Source organism: Leptidea sinapis, chromosome 9 (genome assembly GCF_905404315.1).
Source record: "Leptidea sinapis chromosome 9, ilLepSina1.1, whole genome shotgun sequence".
Taxonomy (NCBI): Eukaryota; Metazoa; Arthropoda; class Insecta; order Lepidoptera; family Pieridae; genus Leptidea; species Leptidea sinapis.
The window spans coordinates 1,806,910-1,825,759 of NC_066273.1; the positions used below are offsets into that span (position 1 = coordinate 1,806,910).

Genomic DNA, 18,850 nt, shown 5'->3' on the forward strand with positions numbered 1-18,850 from the left:
AACAAATTGTAATAGGTAATTAATTCTTAAATAAATAAAAACCTAATAATTATCATTTAACTTTGCTCAGTGCCCCTCATCTATATTAAACGAAAATGCATGGCAAAACCCATGTGAATCCTCTTTTAAGCATTTGGGAGTTAGACAATTGGGATGTTTTCAGATTTACGCACTCAAATTTAAGCTTGAGCGATTAATGTTGGACATAGCCCCATGAACGTGAGAGACCACCACGAACTCTGTGACTCTCTCTCTCACTGAGAGTGAGCGACGAGCGTAGACAGAGAGACCAAGAGAGGAGTCGAGAGTCGAGACTGAGCGGCTGAGTGCGGCGACCGGCGAGCTCCCAGTCGAGGAATGCGCACCGGAGTGGGTGCACGTGTAACTAACTGCCCGTGCTGTAACATCGCGAGTGATTGAATAACTGTATAAGTGACCATGAGGTGTTTTGTGTTTGTTTGTTTGGCGGCATGTGTGAGCATTGCCTCTGCCGCGGCGCCTTCGTGCCTCGCCGAAGACTTCTTCAAAAGGCACAACATACCAGAAAACGACAGGATCGAGTCAGGTGCGAATTTTCGTAAACATTCGGATATATTTATAAAGGAACTCTACCGGCTTTTCTTTTTCTATGAAAATTGCAACATAAAATGATTTATTTATATTTATATTTTAGTTTAGATTGTAATTACATACATCTCTTTGCAGTTTGTAAATAATTATATCAGTTCTTTAACAAATATAATATATCATAATAGTTGAGATATAAATATGAGTATTGTTATTTAAATTGTTGTCAAGTATTAGAGTGTATGTTTGTACTGGCCTAGTAGATAGCAAATTCACGCATGAATTTTATCAAAAATAAATATTCCAAAAAAATTAAAATTATAATTCGAAATATGTATAAAAAGCTACCAAAGCAGTTAATAGGCGTTATACCTGTAATAACGTCAATTTGAAAATAAGTTGAAGGAATAAAGAAAATTTAACAGTTAATAGGTGACTGAGTTTATTAATTAATGTACGCAATCGATTCAATATCAATAACACCTTATTCTAGTAGGCTGCTTAAAATTAAAATGTAAAATAAACCTTTTAAATGAGACAATTGTTCTGATAAGTGCATATTAAAATTTATTGTTTATATTAATTAGTATGCGTAAAGAAATACCTTCGCTATAACTTGCCTCTAATTGAAAATATGTCTCCATGACTAAATATATATAGATTTATTGGTTAGGAAATAAAAATTGTAATTAAACCCACAGTAACTCTTCATTTGACCGCTAGAAGTGTATTCTTATCAAACAATAGATCTCTAGCCTCTAGATTACAATGAGATTGAACTGAAATTCAATCAGATGGACCCTCCGGATATCGGATACTGGGTCAACAAGCATCTATGTTGCGAGTTGCTCTGTCTACGTACTATGTTATCTGTTGTAGGTACCTATTCTTAATTGAAATCTCTTCATACTGAAAAATTGTCGGAGACGCAAAAATGTTCAGAAAAAGTGTGAATAACATAAATAATGTAATCAAAATCCCAAATCCATTTAATAGTATTTATTTATTTATATATCTGTATATTTTTAATTATTACGAGTGATTTGGAGGACTGCATAATGTACAAATAATATGTTAATATTAAATTGGGAGGAATGTGCAAGAAACCTAAAACCAAAAAATTGTAACAATACAATTTATATTAAATAATAACGTATTATTGGTTATTTCTAACATAATAACTTCCTAATTATACATTTTAAAAATAATAAAAATAAACAAATAGAATTCCAATTCATAAACAAACACAATGACAACCGATATCCATCTGTATAAACACGAAATTTTATAAATTTAAAAAATATTTCCCTTTTTTTCATTAATAAATTTACTTCTCTGTTTAAGCGTCTCTATTTTTCTCTTAATCTTGTGTTTAAGTTTAAAAACATCATAAAACAAATTTGTAGAAAAAGTCTTATTTTCAACATCATCAATCATCAGAATTATTTCGTGTCAAATAGTGACAATTTAAGTGTTTTAAATAACAATAAAAACATTAAACTTAATTGAAATGTAGAGCCTACAATACCATGTTGTTCACCAAAGTTACCAATTCATACGTGGGTTCAATTTGAAAAAGCACTAGACGAAGTTATGGACCTTAAGGCGACACTAAATGCCGGCGACCTTGAGCGATATGAGTTCACGGCTCCTATAAAACAAAGACAATATTTTCAAAATTCTTGCGTCGAAAATTTAACATTTTAACAGGCGCAGACTGTTTTATTGCTTACAATACTCATTATTGATTACTAATCTGAATAAATGTATAAGAACAACTTTTATGATAGTAGTATACTAAACAAATGCATGATTCCAAGAAAAAACTAGTTTTACTGCACAGAAAACTGGTAGTTCATAATAGCTCTGGAGTGCTAACTTTAACCAACAATAAGCATTAGCAACCTACAAGTAAGACTTAAGGGTGTGTGTAACAGGACACAGTAGTGTTCATAGCTCCAAATGCCACACTTTCACCACAATACTAGTCTAAAAACAGCATTTTTGCGTGTAATGCTTACTCTTCGCCTTAATACTCCCGAATAGTGGTAACATACATTGTTCCGAGTGATGCATTTAATAAATTAAATCCTGAGTTGCTTGAAAATATTTTAGGCCGCGTACTAGCTACTTTCGGAGTAGGTCTACTGTTAATAAACATTATTCTGTAATTTAAATGCCTGTTATTACTTCCTGGCTAACGTAACTGTGTTATATAACGTAGAAATAGTTTTTTTTTTATCCAAGTTGGAGGTTCTTTTATGGTAGGGGCTCACAGACCGAAACGTTCTGATACGCCAAGCTGTTACCGATGCGTTAAGCTTAAAGGCATCCATGCATTCGACACGTCAGAGTTAGAGCCATTATGGTATCAATCTTAGAGCCATGTAAAAACGACGAGCTTTATAGCCTTAACACATGGTCGAACTTGGTCCGACTGAATCGTCGGACGCAGTCCGGGACCCGTCAAAATTCGCTATATCCATCGCAAAAAATTATTATTATTACTATTATTATTTAGAATCGTACCAAGTACTACGGCGGACAAATTGGTGCGAGGCCGGCGTCCGATGGTCGGGGTCGTGCCAAATCCGACCATGTGTTTAGGCTATTCATGTGAAGAAGTGACAAGAAACTTATTGCCACTCATTAGAAGATAATTAGCTGAGGCCGATCTTAGATTTCATAATTCTAAAACAATCATCCTCTTCCATAAAAATGAAAGTCGAGAACGATTGTATGAAAAAATGCCCACAAATATTTACTGTTAAAAATAATACAAATTCAAATATTTTTGTTCAATATAGCATATAATATCACTTATTGAAAGTCAAAACTACCATCATGTATCCAAAATCAAACTATGCGAAGTGATGCAATAAAGTACTTTAAATTAATAATGCATAGATATGGACAATAATTACTATCTACACATGTAAAATGAACGAGTTTATAACTAGACATATTGTAATAAATCAATGTTGTTATTCGATGTCTTTTGAATAATACATAGAATGAAGATAAAATGATTCAATGTAGTGGCACAGTACAAGTAATAGAACAGTAGCAGCGTAAGTCAGCTGTATCCTTTAAAATTTATACCTACGTCTGGACGAAACGCTAGGGTTGGTACATACTAAAAGATTGTCGACGTTGAGGGCGCGGGCGCAGCTTATTTAACTCGCACAGCGGCTCCCCAACATTGCTTAGCGGCCATGTAAATGGTGTGTATGTGTGCGTGCGTTGATTCGGGTGCTCTACCAAAAAGGATGTAAATACTACGTAATAAGAGGTTGGACTGCTTTCGTAAAAATTGAAATATGGTTTAGTATGAAACGTGCAGCCACTTGAAATAAGTTTGAAATAGTAGTAATTACAATATCGCCATTGGCCACGAAGTATAATCCGGCTAAGTTTGAAAGCGAACATTTGCTTAAAACTCCTTTTTTTACAAGATTACAGCCGTCATCTGTCAATCTGTGAATTCGCTCGCTTTTTTCTTTTCTAGGCATTGCTCTTGTATAAAGTTAAAGTACTGTTCTACACTGTATTGTGTCAGTATTGAGTGGGCACTGGGCATCAATGAAATGATGAGTTTAGATCAGTTACAATTGCTGTGGTGGCCGATGACAAACAGGATTGTAATACTTACAGTAATCAGCTATTGTGGACAACGATCTTCTGTTAGCAGCGATCATACGGCTCGTGTGTTATTTATTGTAGCTACGCGAAGGTAACAGTGGCTTGTCACAAGGCCAATAATGTCATGGAAATTGCGCACTGTGAAACTCGTTATATTTAGGTTGATATTGATCGCTACTTATCTATCTAGACTTCTTCTTAGTCGGACACTCTTGTCAGAGTGGTCGTGGTTGCGCTGACGAGGTACATGGTGGAGTGTTCGGTGGGTCAACATCCTTTCTGAGGGTAGATCTCCTGTCGATGTGCTTCCATTTCTGACGGTTAGAGGCGTTGCGAGTACACTATCTAGACACATAAATCTAAAATAACAATAATTATTTTGTGTCAAACTGTGCGTGTCATTGCCATTGCGGATAAACAACGTGACACTAAATTTTTATGTATAAAGAAGATTTATTTATATATTTAAAGTCATCTCTAAGTCTTTTTTTCACATTGATTAGTGTTTTAATATTAGATTTTAGTATCTTCTGCGAATACTAGACGAAAACATAACTGATACTTTTAGCTTTTTCGCCACGTATTAAATATTTGTTATATATAAAAATATTTAATTAACTCGGCCGCTACATAGAGCAACTATAGTGTAACTATAGGGCAATATTAGTGATAGAGAGTGTCGTCTTCCTTCAGCCAGCACCGTCTGCGGTCGTACTGATTCATTCAATTACAAATCGGTCCTCGTATTTAGTCGTGTCACGTGCATGATTTCGGTTCCGCGTGGGGTCTCCATGCCACAGCAGTACTTTGCTGTTTAATAAGTGAAATTGATTTATTTTTTGGTATGGGCAAATCTTTTAGGCTTGCGTTACCGACATGCACGTGACTGGCGCACGCGATAAAAAAATAATTAGAAAAATAAATATAAATATTTATATAGTTAGACACTTTTTGGATGGGTGAAATCTCGTGAGTTCGCGGCACCGAAATGCTTATTGCAGTATATCTGTAGCTATACAGCTGACGTAATGTGCAACTTTAGTGCTCTTGAAATTGAATGTGAAATAGTGCTTTTTGTTTAATTAATATTTTATTGAAAATAAGTTTTAAAAATAATTTGAAATTAATAATTTAGTTGTTTTTAAACATCACGAAATCTACGTGTTCACTTCTATCGGCAGTCTCTACATCTGCGAATATGTATTTATTTCCTCGTAGATTTATATAAATAAAGTGCAGTCGTATCGCTGGCTCCGACTCGTCTCGTGTCTCCAAATTACACCTTCGTAAGAATCGCTATGAACCCTTTGGTAAACGAACTATGTAGCTCGTGACGTCATCCGCGTGCACATAAGATACTATCTACATCTAGCATGATAAAATAATATGCAAAATTATATTTAAATCTATTTATTAAGTTTTGCGTTTACCTGCACACAAACTGACAATTTTTTTTTCTAATACGTAAAGAACGTTTTTCGATTTGGTATTGTTTGTAGATCACAAATCAAGTAGATACCTACTCTTTTTAAAAAATATTCAATTTACATTTTTATTGTGTTACTATTTTATTATATTATATAGGTATATATTACCACCAGATATTGTTATTACTTTATACGTAACAATTTTATTTTTTCCTTTGTCCACTTGGGATATATATTTAAACTAGCTGACCCAGCAAACGTTGTATTGCCGATATTAAAATCGCGATACAAAAGTAACTGTTGATCGTAGATGGATGAAAATTTGAAGTTGTATTTTTTTTGTATGTATTCATAATCAAACAAATTTAAAAAAAATGTCAAAAAATAAAAATAAAAATCGTGTGGACCACCCTTAACATTTAGGGAGATGACAAATAGATGTTGTCCGATTCTCACACCTACCCAATATGCACTCAAAATTTCATGAGAATCGGTCAAGCCGTTTCGGAGGAGTTCAATGTTTAACACCATGACACGAGAATTTTATATATTAGATTTAATTTATTTTTAATTGTGATCGTTTTCATAATCGGTTGTTTAGACCATTTTTTATTTAATACTAGTTAGTTGTTGATAACATCTCAACATTGAACGACCTAAATGAACATAAAACATAAATTATAGTTCTCCATTAGATAGCGTACTAAACATAGAATTAGATCAATTACTTTCTAATTACTTGTTCATAACGTGTACTTAGATACGATAATTTGTATGATCAACGTGATTCAAACAAGTGCATAGATCGCTAGGGCTGCCACTGTTCCATTAACATAATAGTTATTGTTAAAGTAAAGAAAATAAAATAATCCTAAATATTTCCCAACTGAGGTTGCCCAGATGATTCGATATTCAAAATAAGCAAGTACACAAAAAAAATAGATGGCTGGCAACGCTCCTGTGGCATTGTGAGAGAGTGTGAGCGGAAGTGATCGCTTCCCATGAGATCATTCGTTGGTGTAACTTTTTTTTTAATTTACCATGGACCTACAGAGGAGTTCCTTTTTATTTTTTTTTATTAAACATTTATTTACATTACACTTCAAAATATCTCCCTCACGCAATATCACCTGTTTAGGTGATATTGCGTGAGGGAGTACCTTTAATTTTTGGTTTATACCTACATTTCTTTGGGCGATAACATTTTATATTAACGATTAGTAAATGATGTGTTTAGTTGTAAATGTACACACAGATTCTATATTAAGTTTACTCAAAACTTCTTCTCTGTATATGGTTTGGTTTGTGACCTGCTACTTAACATTCATATAAAATAAGACATAAAAATGAATTATTCCTCATATAATGCATTCATATCCTATACCCGACCCGTTTTATTAAGTTTAAGGACCTTTAGCAACCAAACCGTTTAATTGGTTGCTGAATAGTAATCGAATCTTGTATAAAGTACTTATTCACAAAGTAAAATTAAAAGTATACTTTATACCATCGAGTGACAACCCTAATCGTATTAGTGGTGTTAGTAACAGTTGGTATTATTGTTTAATAATATTGTCAAGTATCAATTATAGCGCGATAGTCGTCTTTGTTTATATAACATTTGACATCTGCTCGTTAATGGAATAATATTTTTTGTTATCACTTCTTCAGTTGCAATGTCACTTTTATTCTTAAATACTAATTAACATTTATATATTTCTAGAGTCGTATTTTCTTTCGGCTATACTGCGAAAACTACTGATACGATCGGAATAATTCTTGTACCATTAGATGCAGCGTATCCCGGAGAAGGTTTTACTTTATATTTGTTGGGGATTTCTTATCTGGAACCTATATTTTTTTTAATTATAAATACCTTTTATATTCGCAAGACAAATAATTCAGTCAATGTCATTTCATAACATATGACAATTCATACAATGAGCGGGGGTATTTAATTTATATGGCAAAACAACGTCACCTCTTTTTATATAATAATAACAATACTTATATATTTCTACAACAGTACCGTGGTCACAGTTTCTATACCCACTAGACTTCTAAAACAAATTGTTGGCAGTATTTTGTTTTGAGTACCAGTAGCCTAGAAGTTTCTATAGCTACGGCACCTTTCAAACTAAGATATATATTTTTATTTTATTTATCATTTATTTACTAAGAATATAATATACATTTTGATAAATATACATTGTTCTCCAAAGCCGTCTAGACGGTTTGACTGGGATTAGTGCAGTCTCACTATATTATTTAATAACTGTAGGTTATTATGTAACAATAAATAAACATTTTAGCAACAAATACTTTCCAATAGATATTTTTTTAACATATTTTTTTATTTTATTTTGTCAGGCTCGTTTCTAATATCTTGCCCGAGGATAGTTAAGTAAAGAGGGATGACGTTTTAGTTCTATCACCATAATAATTACTGACTAGGTACGTAATATTCGCCCGTGGATATTATCCTAGTGTTATGGTTGCATATATATGCATATATATTTAATGCACGTAACCTATAGCTATTGCCGGGAGGAATATCAGCTGGCGTCTTGTGCAAAACCTCCAAAGTCCCGCTTGATGGCTAATATTGTGAACAACACCTGAACATAGTGTTACTATCGCGTCCCTTATTATTAATTTTACAGGATTCTATTATTAACGACCCAATGTTACAATCATTCGAATACCAGATTGTCTTAAATACTAAACGATAGTTGCAAACATTTGAATCCTTTTGGGGACTCACTCAAAACATTCCGTAGTAAAATTTTATTATGTGATAAATTTAATAATTTGTAATATTAACAAAATATATTTAACTGATTTCAATTTAGCGAACTACCTAGAACTATTACATTGTGATTTTTTTCCGATAATAAGTTAAAACGTTTTTTAAATTATGTATAAGTACTTCATTTGATTATACTCGTACCATATAAATATTTGTAAGCTTCATAATAATTGTATCTGCCTTAAAAGATAACGCATTTAGAATTAACTTTAGATTAAATATTGTATTGTTGCTTGAATTAATGTAATTATCACTGGTGGAAAGAATAACTAAAATAAATAATTTCGAGTCAATTTTAGAACGGTGCTTAAGAGTTAAGAAAAATTACGAGACGGAATCGCTGGGGTCGCGGGGAGTGTCGCGGGACGGGGGCAGCACGGTAGAGTGGGGTGAATGGCGGCACGAAGGCTTTGTTGCTCGTGCTGGCATTCCTCGCTTGGGAACCGGGAACCGGGATCGGCAGCCTCCCCCCCTGCCCCCTGCGTCCCCGCACATTCCTGCTCTCTCACTTTCATTGTTCCTATCGGTGCGGGAGGTCGCTGTTCTCACATTATGTAACCTGTTATTTCGGTGGCCACGTTTGATTTCGGTAACTGGGTAACTTAAATCCGAAGAGCAAATCCACTAGGCAAATATGGCATAAACTCATCTTTAAGTAATAAACAACAATATTACTTATTTTACAAGTTTGCTTTTAATATATCAGGTAGAGCAGTTGCTTTTTATTTTTTTACTTTATTCATGTAGTAATTAATCATACTATTAAATATATTGAAAATTCTAAAATTGGTTAAATGTACATTATAATAACAACCAAAAATAGCTGTAGATATCAATGTTTTTTTTTTATTCAATTTCAAATTTTATTAATATCTAAATATTCATAAATAATTGTAATTATTAATAATATTGACTGATTGTAATTGTGACTTTGTAAAATTATGCAATATATTTTTTTTAACAACAGATTTTTTGCTCTCGACTTTAGTTCGGTAATGAACCTAAGTACGGACATATGCCAAGTAACTTGGTTTAAGTGTTTTTCGTATGAAGATGTGGTTGGTGTTGATGAGTTGTGTGTTAATGAATGATGATTGGTATGATTTACGTCTTGGATTGTCAAAGAAGTTGGGTTCATAAAACGGCGGTCTATAGAGCAAGTAGGTTTCTATAATTATTAATTTTTGTAAGGGAATATATGTAATTTCGTAAAGATCTAAAATTTGAGAGCATATTATTATTATTATTAAAAGTAGTTAATAAACATAATTTAAGTATATTTCACGAGTATTTTATGACTGAGATAGACTTAGATATAATCGCGAAATAAGTCTGGCAAAATTATGAAAATTTTAATGTGATATTTTTTTATTTGTTTAACCAACAGGACATGAAACAAGCTTAAAATATACAACACTATAAAACATGTTTAACCAATGGGAGGGTCCTTGCAGAGGTTGTCGGCTAGATTATGGGTACCACAACGGCGCCTATCTCTGCCGTGAAGCGGTATTGTGTAAGCATTGCTGTGTTCCGATCTGAAGGGCGCCGTAGCTAGTAAAATTACTGGGCAAATGAGACTTAACATCTTATGTCTCAAGGTGAAGATCGCAGTTGTAGTGCCGCTCAGAATTTTTGGGGTTTTTCAAGTATCCTGAGCTGCACTGTATTAAAATGGGCAGGGTGTATCAATTACCACCAGCTAAACGTCCTGATCTTCCGTCCCTTATTTGCATAAAATGAAAACAAATAGATGATTTCTGTGTTAAATTTTTTCTCTGCCATTTCTAAAAAAAATTGAACTCATAGAAAGCTTTCGAAATTTTCTAGGTTATTGTCGGACAGAAAGAATTTTGATTTTCGACTTGATTCAATTTTATATTTAAAAACAAACATGATTTACAAATTATTCTAAATTAGCACGTGCTATTTATGTTTATTTAAAAATTGAGCCGATTGATCAAATCTTGTTTGATTAATTTTGTTTTGTTTTTGTACACAGACTTAGTTTACCTCGCTTCGCTCAAATATACGCTGCAGCGAAGCGGTACGTAGGGACGAGCGATTGCGGCACTCTAGTTTAAGGACGTTCCATATAAACAGAGCTTGTTTGTGATCATATTAGAAAGACTAACATTATGATTTCCATCGAGGAACAAACATAAACTTGTTATGCCTACTACTCGGTTGGGTCGAGTTAGTAAGTCTTTTGTTGGGCGATGTATATGCTTCTACAATATGATCCCAGAAAATGTACAAAACAAATGTAAAAAACAAACAAACGAAATTTAAAAGAATTGTTAAAAAACGTTTGTGTGGGAAAGGTTATTAAAGCATAAACGATTTTCTTAATGACACCACGGACTGGGAATAAAGCGAACACCCTCAGGCTCTTTAATTATAAATGTTTATTGTACGATATCACATTGTAATCCATATTTTATATTAAAAAAAAACCCGCTGAGTTTCTTGCGCCCATTCTTCTCAGGTCTGAGGCAGTCTCTTTTGAATGGGTGGTAGTTTTTGACGTTCAATAAGTGATTTTAAATGTTATTTTGAATAAAAAATTTTGAATTTGAATTGGAATGATATTCTATGGAATAATATAGTATGCCATATTGTTTCATAGAATATAATATGGTATAGGTATGGTATAGTATGATATTTATATGAAATGTGACCGTACTGGACAGTACATGGCATGTCAGTGAAGCGGGCTGAATTACTGAAGCAGAATTAAACCGATTTGACAGACGAACTCAACGGAAATGTTCACGTAGAATAATATGGTAATTATATTAACATTCAATTAGTTCTTTCATCAGTTTGGTAATAAATATTTATTTATAAGCATTTGAACGCAAAATATTCAGTTCAATAAAAATGTGGTCATGGATAGGCTCTCTCACCAACAACCTACATGGAACCCGATGGACAAATGTCTCAGGATGCAGACAGTCGAAAGAGGCAATTCCTGCACTATCGCCCAAACTGACACGTCGACTTATTAGCCTAAACAGACATGACATCCGAATTATGGTCGGCACCCTAACGGGTCACACATCACTGAACAAACACCTATTTACAATCGGCGTTACGGACAGTCCTAAGTGCAGGGGCTGTCTAACCGAAGATGAAACGGTCACTCACGTAATCCTGGAATGTGCTGGGGTGGCCAACCAACGGGCACAAACCTTAGTCGCTTATAATAAGGTCGCTCCAGGAAGTCTGCGAACACCCCAGGAGTGTTCTGAACTTCTGGAAGGAGCTGGGCTGGTTGGAATGACTAGCCAATACTGCACGCAAAATGGACCCAATTAAGCGGTCTAACTGCGGAAACAGGAGCCCTTTACTTTTATATAAATATAGTTGCGTAGTTTTTAAAGATTTAAGCATACAAATCTTTAAAACTACGCAACGGATTTTGATGCGGTTTTTTATAATAGATGGAGTGATTGAAGAGGAAGGTTTATATGAATAATATGTTTGAGGTTTCTGATATGATGTCGTAAATAATTAAAATTTTTTCCGCTTCTATTGCAAACGCAGGCTGAACCCTACGAGATTTATCAAAATAATGTACTAAGTATTGTACACCTTGAAAAGGCCTACAGAAAACTCCGATAAAATCTCTTATGGATATCCCACAATAAAATTTTTCTGTCAGTTACTTTTTACGACAAATAATGGCTAATTTTCGAAGTGATTATAACTTATACAGTATTGATCCTTATCTAATTAAATACCTTAACCCGGATATTACGGGAGATGGAAAATGTGCGCGGTCTTTTTGATTTTCTCTAAAGTGTATAATTATGGTATTAAAACCCTATAAAAAATATTGAAAAAAATCCTACTCTCCCAGGAAAAGGGGGAGGGGTGTTCTTTTAAAGGAACAGCAGTAAAATTAGTTACTGATCTTACTATATGACTATTCTTATGGGTGATTCATTAAAATAATAAGAGTAAGAATATTTATTAAGTACTTATATAATTCTTTAAAATAAAAAAACATTATTTTCTTAATTATAGGTTTAGTCCACTGTATCATAGGACAAAAAATAATCTTTAGCATGCAATGTGACCTTACACTTTAGACAGAAATATTTAGCATTTTTATGGAAAACAATGCATCTTGTATTATTATATAATAATCTCACGACGTGATATTATATCGTGTAACCACTCCACGCGCTTGTAACGCATTTTCGTGACAAAAAACATCCTTATATCCCCCGTCTTTAGAAGGTGGGTGATACTAGGTGAAATCAAAAATAATATTGTTACACTGTTCGAAGCATTCATTTTTAACATGAGGGTGAAGTTGTATATGTTTATTTAGGTCCATTGGTATCTTCATTAATCCGAATACAGACCTTACATAACTCCGCGTGTTTCGATATTGGCAGAACCTTGTTATATTAACTTATAACGTCATGTCAGCTGTCAGTCGCCAGCTTGCTAACGGTCCTTTGATTGGTCAATTTATAAGTTGATGCAACGTGACGTCACTATGACGTAACTAAGATGGCGACCTGTCCCTATCAAAACGTGAATTATTTTGTATTTTCACTTTTATTATTTTTAAATACTGATACTTACGAACGCTGCGTTTTTTTACAAATCAAAATATTTCAGGTTGATTAGTCTGGAGTTTTTAAATATGTTTCTATATCTATATAATGAATAGTACAACGTCACAGTTCCTATATCTAGGCGTATAAATTATCTAAGAATATTTCATATCTTTTTTATTCTTTTAATGTCACCATGTGAAAATTTATTGAATTAGGCGTTACTTTGCGGAAATCCATAATTATACAAATTATTTAAGTTTTCTTTAGTGTTAATTCCGCCAATATTTGTCTTTAAAACAATTCACACGTGTTTCGCCTCTACACGAGGCATCCTCAGGACGTGTTGTCTCCCCAAAATCTGGCACGAGCCAGGTTTAACTATTGGCGGAATTAACACTAAAGAAAACTTAAATAATTTGTCACCATGTGATGTTAAAAAAATAATGACAATATAACTTATAGTCTAAAAATTACTTTAATTGTTATTTATTATTAAGTAATAATAAGCAGTAGTTATTTGTTAAAGCAGCAAACTTTATATACTTTGTGTACATCAATAACTTAAATTGTAAGATAGTTTACGGCCGTTCCCAATATACTATCTACAGATAGAGATAAATAACTACCTTCTACTGTCAGTAATTAGCTGTCAATAATCTGATGCTGTCTCAATACATCCGATAAGTCGTTCTTATCGCCTTATATTGGGACGCGTGAATTGCAATTTCCATACAAAATTCTATCGCCGGTTTATACGTCCTCCCATTGACGGACAGCGTGTACGGATAAGGTCCGTCGATAAGTTTATTGGGACAGAAATGTCAACGATAGTTACGATTTTTATCTCAAGTAAGATATAGACTGAATATTGGGAACGATCGTTAGTCATTGTTTTATGTGTTGATGTATTTTTAAGAATACATAAACAAAGAACAAACGCAAGTATACTAAAATGTCACAAGAACGTAGAACCTTTTTATTACAAACTGGCTGTATATCTAAATGTCATTTAGAAGCAACGGGGCAATTGGAAATATCGATAAAAGTCTTTAAGGTTCCGTGGAGCTCGTAAATTGAATTCGTTACCAAAATTAAATTACTTATTGGTTTTTTGCTTCAGTCATATTCTTCTAAATCAAATTTGCATAACGGTTTGATTATTATTGAAGAAAATGATTTTATTTCTTTTGTTATCTATTTCTTAATGTTAACTTTTTGATAAATGTTTAACTGAAAGTCGTAAACTTAGATAATTTATACGCCTAGATAGACTGTGACAGCTGCGAATAAATAGCGGCGAACTGTTAGCCTCTATTTTCAGTAACGCACGCACACTAAAACAAAGTGACTAACGTATCGTAAGTGTAAGACGTAGCTGTCGTGCACACTAACCCCCTTATTCATAATAGTCTGCTAACTTAAAGCATTGCTAATTCTCACTCTGTCTTCTTCTATTGACCTAAGTCAGAATGAGAAAAAACGCTCCTAAGCGGCTGTTTAAAGTTAGCGGACCATGTGAATAAGGCGGTAACATAATAAACTTAGACTCTTGTCAAGCGTTGCAAGAGACTCCATCTAGAATTATCTCAGGTATTTATATTGTTCACCAAAAAACTGTAAAGTAATTTGCATATTTACCTTTTTTCCATTTACTGTGCCATAATCTCTAACTAACAAAGATCTGTCAAGGAATTATGAAGTATAAACAGGCCAGGTACCTCCCAAAACAACGCGCAGGTAGGTCGCGTCGGACACAATAATATTGAGTAGTATTAACGTCCCAAATAAGTCTAACTCATGTTGTATGAGTCATCGAAAATATACCTTTAGTATCAACACGAGAAATATCATTTGTTTTTTAAAAGTGATAAAATTCGAATATCAAATCAAGTTCTTTAAGTGTACCTACATGAATAAAGATAAGGAATACATGCCGATAGAAGTAAAAGAGCTTTTTTTTTTTGAAAATAAGGGACGAGACGAGTAGGAAGTTCAGCTGATGGCAATTCATATTTGATACCCATTACAATGCAGTGCCGCTCAGGATTCTTGTCAAACCCAAAAATTCTGAGCGACACTACAATTGCGCTCGTCACCTTGAGTCATAAGATGTTAAGGCTCATTTGCCCAGTAATTTCACTAGCTACGGCGCCCTTCAGACCGAAACACGATGATACGCCCTGGCCATTACAATACAGTGTTCCTCAGGATTCTTGAGAAACCCCAATAATTCTGAGCGGCACTACAACTGCGCTTGTCACCTTGAGACATAATATGTCAAGTCTCATTTGCCTAGTAATTTTATTAGCTACGGCGCCCTTCAGACCGAAACACAGTAATGTTTACACATTACTGCTTCACGGCAGAAATAGGCACCGTTGCGGTACCCATAATCTAGCCGGCCGAATGTGCAAAGGAGCCTCCCTTTTTTTCCTCCTTTAATTGAAGTCCCCTTAAAAAGGAGCTCTTGAAACACTTATTCTAAGCAAAAGCCTTTCTAGCACTAATACTGTGGTAAAAACATTCACATAAGGCATTTACTATTTGACGTTTGAGTATGTTTGTTGCATCACTTTACATATTATATTGTAATTGAAATGATTTGTAAAACGATGAAAATGTAAATCTTGATATAAAAGAGTGGCAATGAGTTTCTTGTTATTTCTTCTCATCATCTCAACACTTTACGAAGTAGTGGTAGATTCAATAAGAAATAATATTTTTTTTGACAGTCATAAGTGTAATTTCCGTGACCTTTATGAATAAAGTGCTTTTTGAATTGATTTGAAACATTAGAATCCCATTTTTAGGTGTTAGGGTGACCAGCGCAGTGTGATGTAATTGGGGTTCTACCATAACACGCTACGTTTTTAAAATCTCGTTTTGTACTTCCAGATCTATCATTTATTCGAAAGATAACATGCAGCGGGCCCATTGTACTTTAAAATACTGATTAACTAAGAATATATAATAGTACAAAAAAAAAAGTAATTAAAAAGTCTGGGGTGATTCGTCACTTCATTCCCGAAGTGAATTTCACAACACCCTTTGAAAATTTACCTTTAGATAAACATCACTAAAAAAACACCAACTTGACAATAACAAGTTTTGTTTGTTCCTAGTGTTAACCACGGACGAGTAAAAAATGAAGTACTCCGAGCCGTGATATTAGCAAGTGAAGCATCTTTATGCTAGTGTGTGTGCGGTTACGGGGGATACTAGTTATACAATTTTTTCTCCCTTAAATAATCATATATGGCTACAAATACTTATATAGTATAGTTTTTACACTTTGTCACAACGCACGACGGCATTTTTAAAATATTTTATTGAGACGCAAACTGATCTGTCACAGACGATGACAATTCTCATAATGGCCGCTTATCGGCCTGTAGTAGTGTAAGTGTGTGCGTGGGGCTATGTATTTACACGTTAATTGGCTTGTTTTGGTGCTACACTGTTATGTAAGTTAATTTACATAGCCAAACAACGTTTGCGGGGTCAGCACTTCTTTGAAGTAGACACAGGTGACACGGAGTCCTTATTTTTTACCAGTCCGTGGTGTTAACACTATAATAATCACAGTTTCTAGAAAATTCTCTATAGTACCTATGTACATACATAACATCATCAAGAATATATTGAAAGGCAACAGTTAAGATGTTAACTTCTTAAAACTATTCTCTCAATGATTCCTTGGTATCTGGGTTGTAAATAGCGCAAATAGCCTGCTTGTGCAGCACAAAGATAATATTAATATCGTCTGGATTGTTTCATAATAATTTGCTTTATATGTCAGATAATTTGTCACTGCTATTGTTATATGATCCCTCTCTTAATCTCTACAACAGATTGGTCATTCATTCGTTTCATCATCCATTAACAGTATCGTATTAATAATCCTTTTAGACTAGTATTTTACCAGTGGGAGGCATCCTTTGCACAGGATGCCGGCTAGATTATGGGTACCACAACGGCGCCTATTTCTACCGTGAAGCAGTAATATGTAAGCATTATTGTGTTTCGGTCTAAAGGGCGCCGTAGCTAGTGAAATTACTGGGCAAATGAGACCTAGCATATAATATAATGTCTCAAGGTGACGAGCAAAATTGTAGTGCCGCTCAGAATTATTGGGTTTTTTCAAGAATACCGAGCGGCACTGCATTCTTATGCGCAGGTTGTATCAATTACCATCAGCTGAACGTCTTGCTCGTCTCGTATATAACTGTCATAAAAAAAGTATTCTAGAAGGCATCTTAATATTTAAACTATTATCAAGTGTGTTTTGTCAGTGTCTTTATAACAGTTAATAAGAGAGACAATTGATATGGATTAAGTATTTATACACCTTCTGGAATTAGAACCATAAAATGAGAAACCTTGTTTTTTGACAGTACATAAAAACCTCTGTCGTACCTGAGTAAAGTTGTTATTGCTATTCTTTTGTTTGCACAAAGTTTGAATTTGTTTCCGGATGAGAATTGTCATTTTAAGTTGTTGTTGGTGTTTTTATTGAACTCTCCATTACTCTCATCTCTTACAGGACCTTTGCTTTACATTTAAATTAAAGTCAAATAAACTTATTTAAATAGGCTGAAACTAAGCGCTTTTGAAACGTCAATCATCGGAAAAATATAGAGCTACTGAGATAGATATCAAATAGATAAATTTACATTAGCTGTAATATAGAGAACCGCGTGCAACGTAGAGCAGCTCGAATTGTCGGGGACCCAGTGCTCTGTGAACGGTTGGATCACTTGGCGTTGCGTAGAGATGTCGCTTCATTGTGTGTCTTCTACCGCATTTATCACGGGGAGTGTTACGAAGAGCTGTTTAACCTGATTCCTGCCGCCAAATTCCACCTTCGCATGACACGCCACAAGTTAGGATATCATCCCCACCATCTAGATGTGTCGTGGTCCTTGACAGTGCGGTTTTCAAGGAGCTGTCGATTGAGCTTTCTTGTGCTGTGTTTCCGGTACGATACGACATGGATACCTTCAAGGAAAGCGCGTACACCTTCCTTAAAAGTCGGCAACGCTCCTGTGATTCCTCTTGCATCAACATACTTTACATAGATTAGTAATCGTATCAAACTAATGCAATACCATTTTGATATTCAGTTAATTAGACCCAATAATAGCATGGAAATTGATTGAGATGTCGCTCTATCAAAGATAAACGATTCGTTGTATAAGAAGTTTGATATCATCTATAAGGTCTAAAATTTTGGCCCAAATTATATATGTTTCACACAGATTGTATATAAAAATCTACGCCTTTTTTGAATATAATTTGTAAAAATTGCATAAATCCAGTTAAATTAATAATTACTTATATTTTGACGCGCAAAGAAGACTTCTTGCAAAATTCTCTACTTAGATTGCATTTAAAATAATTTGTAAAACAATAAAGCTGTAAATGTAGATTTAAAATAATGACAATTAGTTTCTTGCTACTCTTTCTCATTAAAGCTCAACGTTTTTCGAAGTGGTACCTAAATGGTATAGTACATTACGATACAAGTGCGCAAAGTAGGCCGTTACCGCACGAGCCAAACGAGTGCAGGATGACCTACGTGCGCACGAGTATTAATTTGCGCAAAGTTCGACCACTATAATTATTTTCAACAAACATTCCCGCACGCTAACCATATCCCCGCACGCGAACGCAAATGCATGCGCAAAATCGAACTTTGCAAACGATAATAGGATAACTTTTCATATTCATAATGTGTCATTTGTTTGTCTAAAATGAATAAAGTGATATTGGTTTGATTTGCAATTCTGAGCTGAGCCAACTTTTTTTTAACTGCCTAAGGACTTTGA

General features: G+C 34.1%; 1 protein-coding gene across 1 annotated transcript in view; it reads left to right on the forward strand.

Annotated features, from left to right (window-relative positions):
• The first annotated feature begins 334 nt into the window (after positions 1-334).
• LOC126965850 (division abnormally delayed protein) overlaps positions 335-18,850 on the forward strand; it is a 165,906-nt gene continuing 147,390 nt past the window's right edge. The window contains exon 1 of the mRNA XM_050809612.1: positions 335-565. Within this exon, the coding sequence (XP_050665569.1) occupies positions 439-565 (127 nt within the window). The 5' untranslated portion in view covers positions 335-438. The remainder of the gene's footprint in view (positions 566-18,850) is intronic.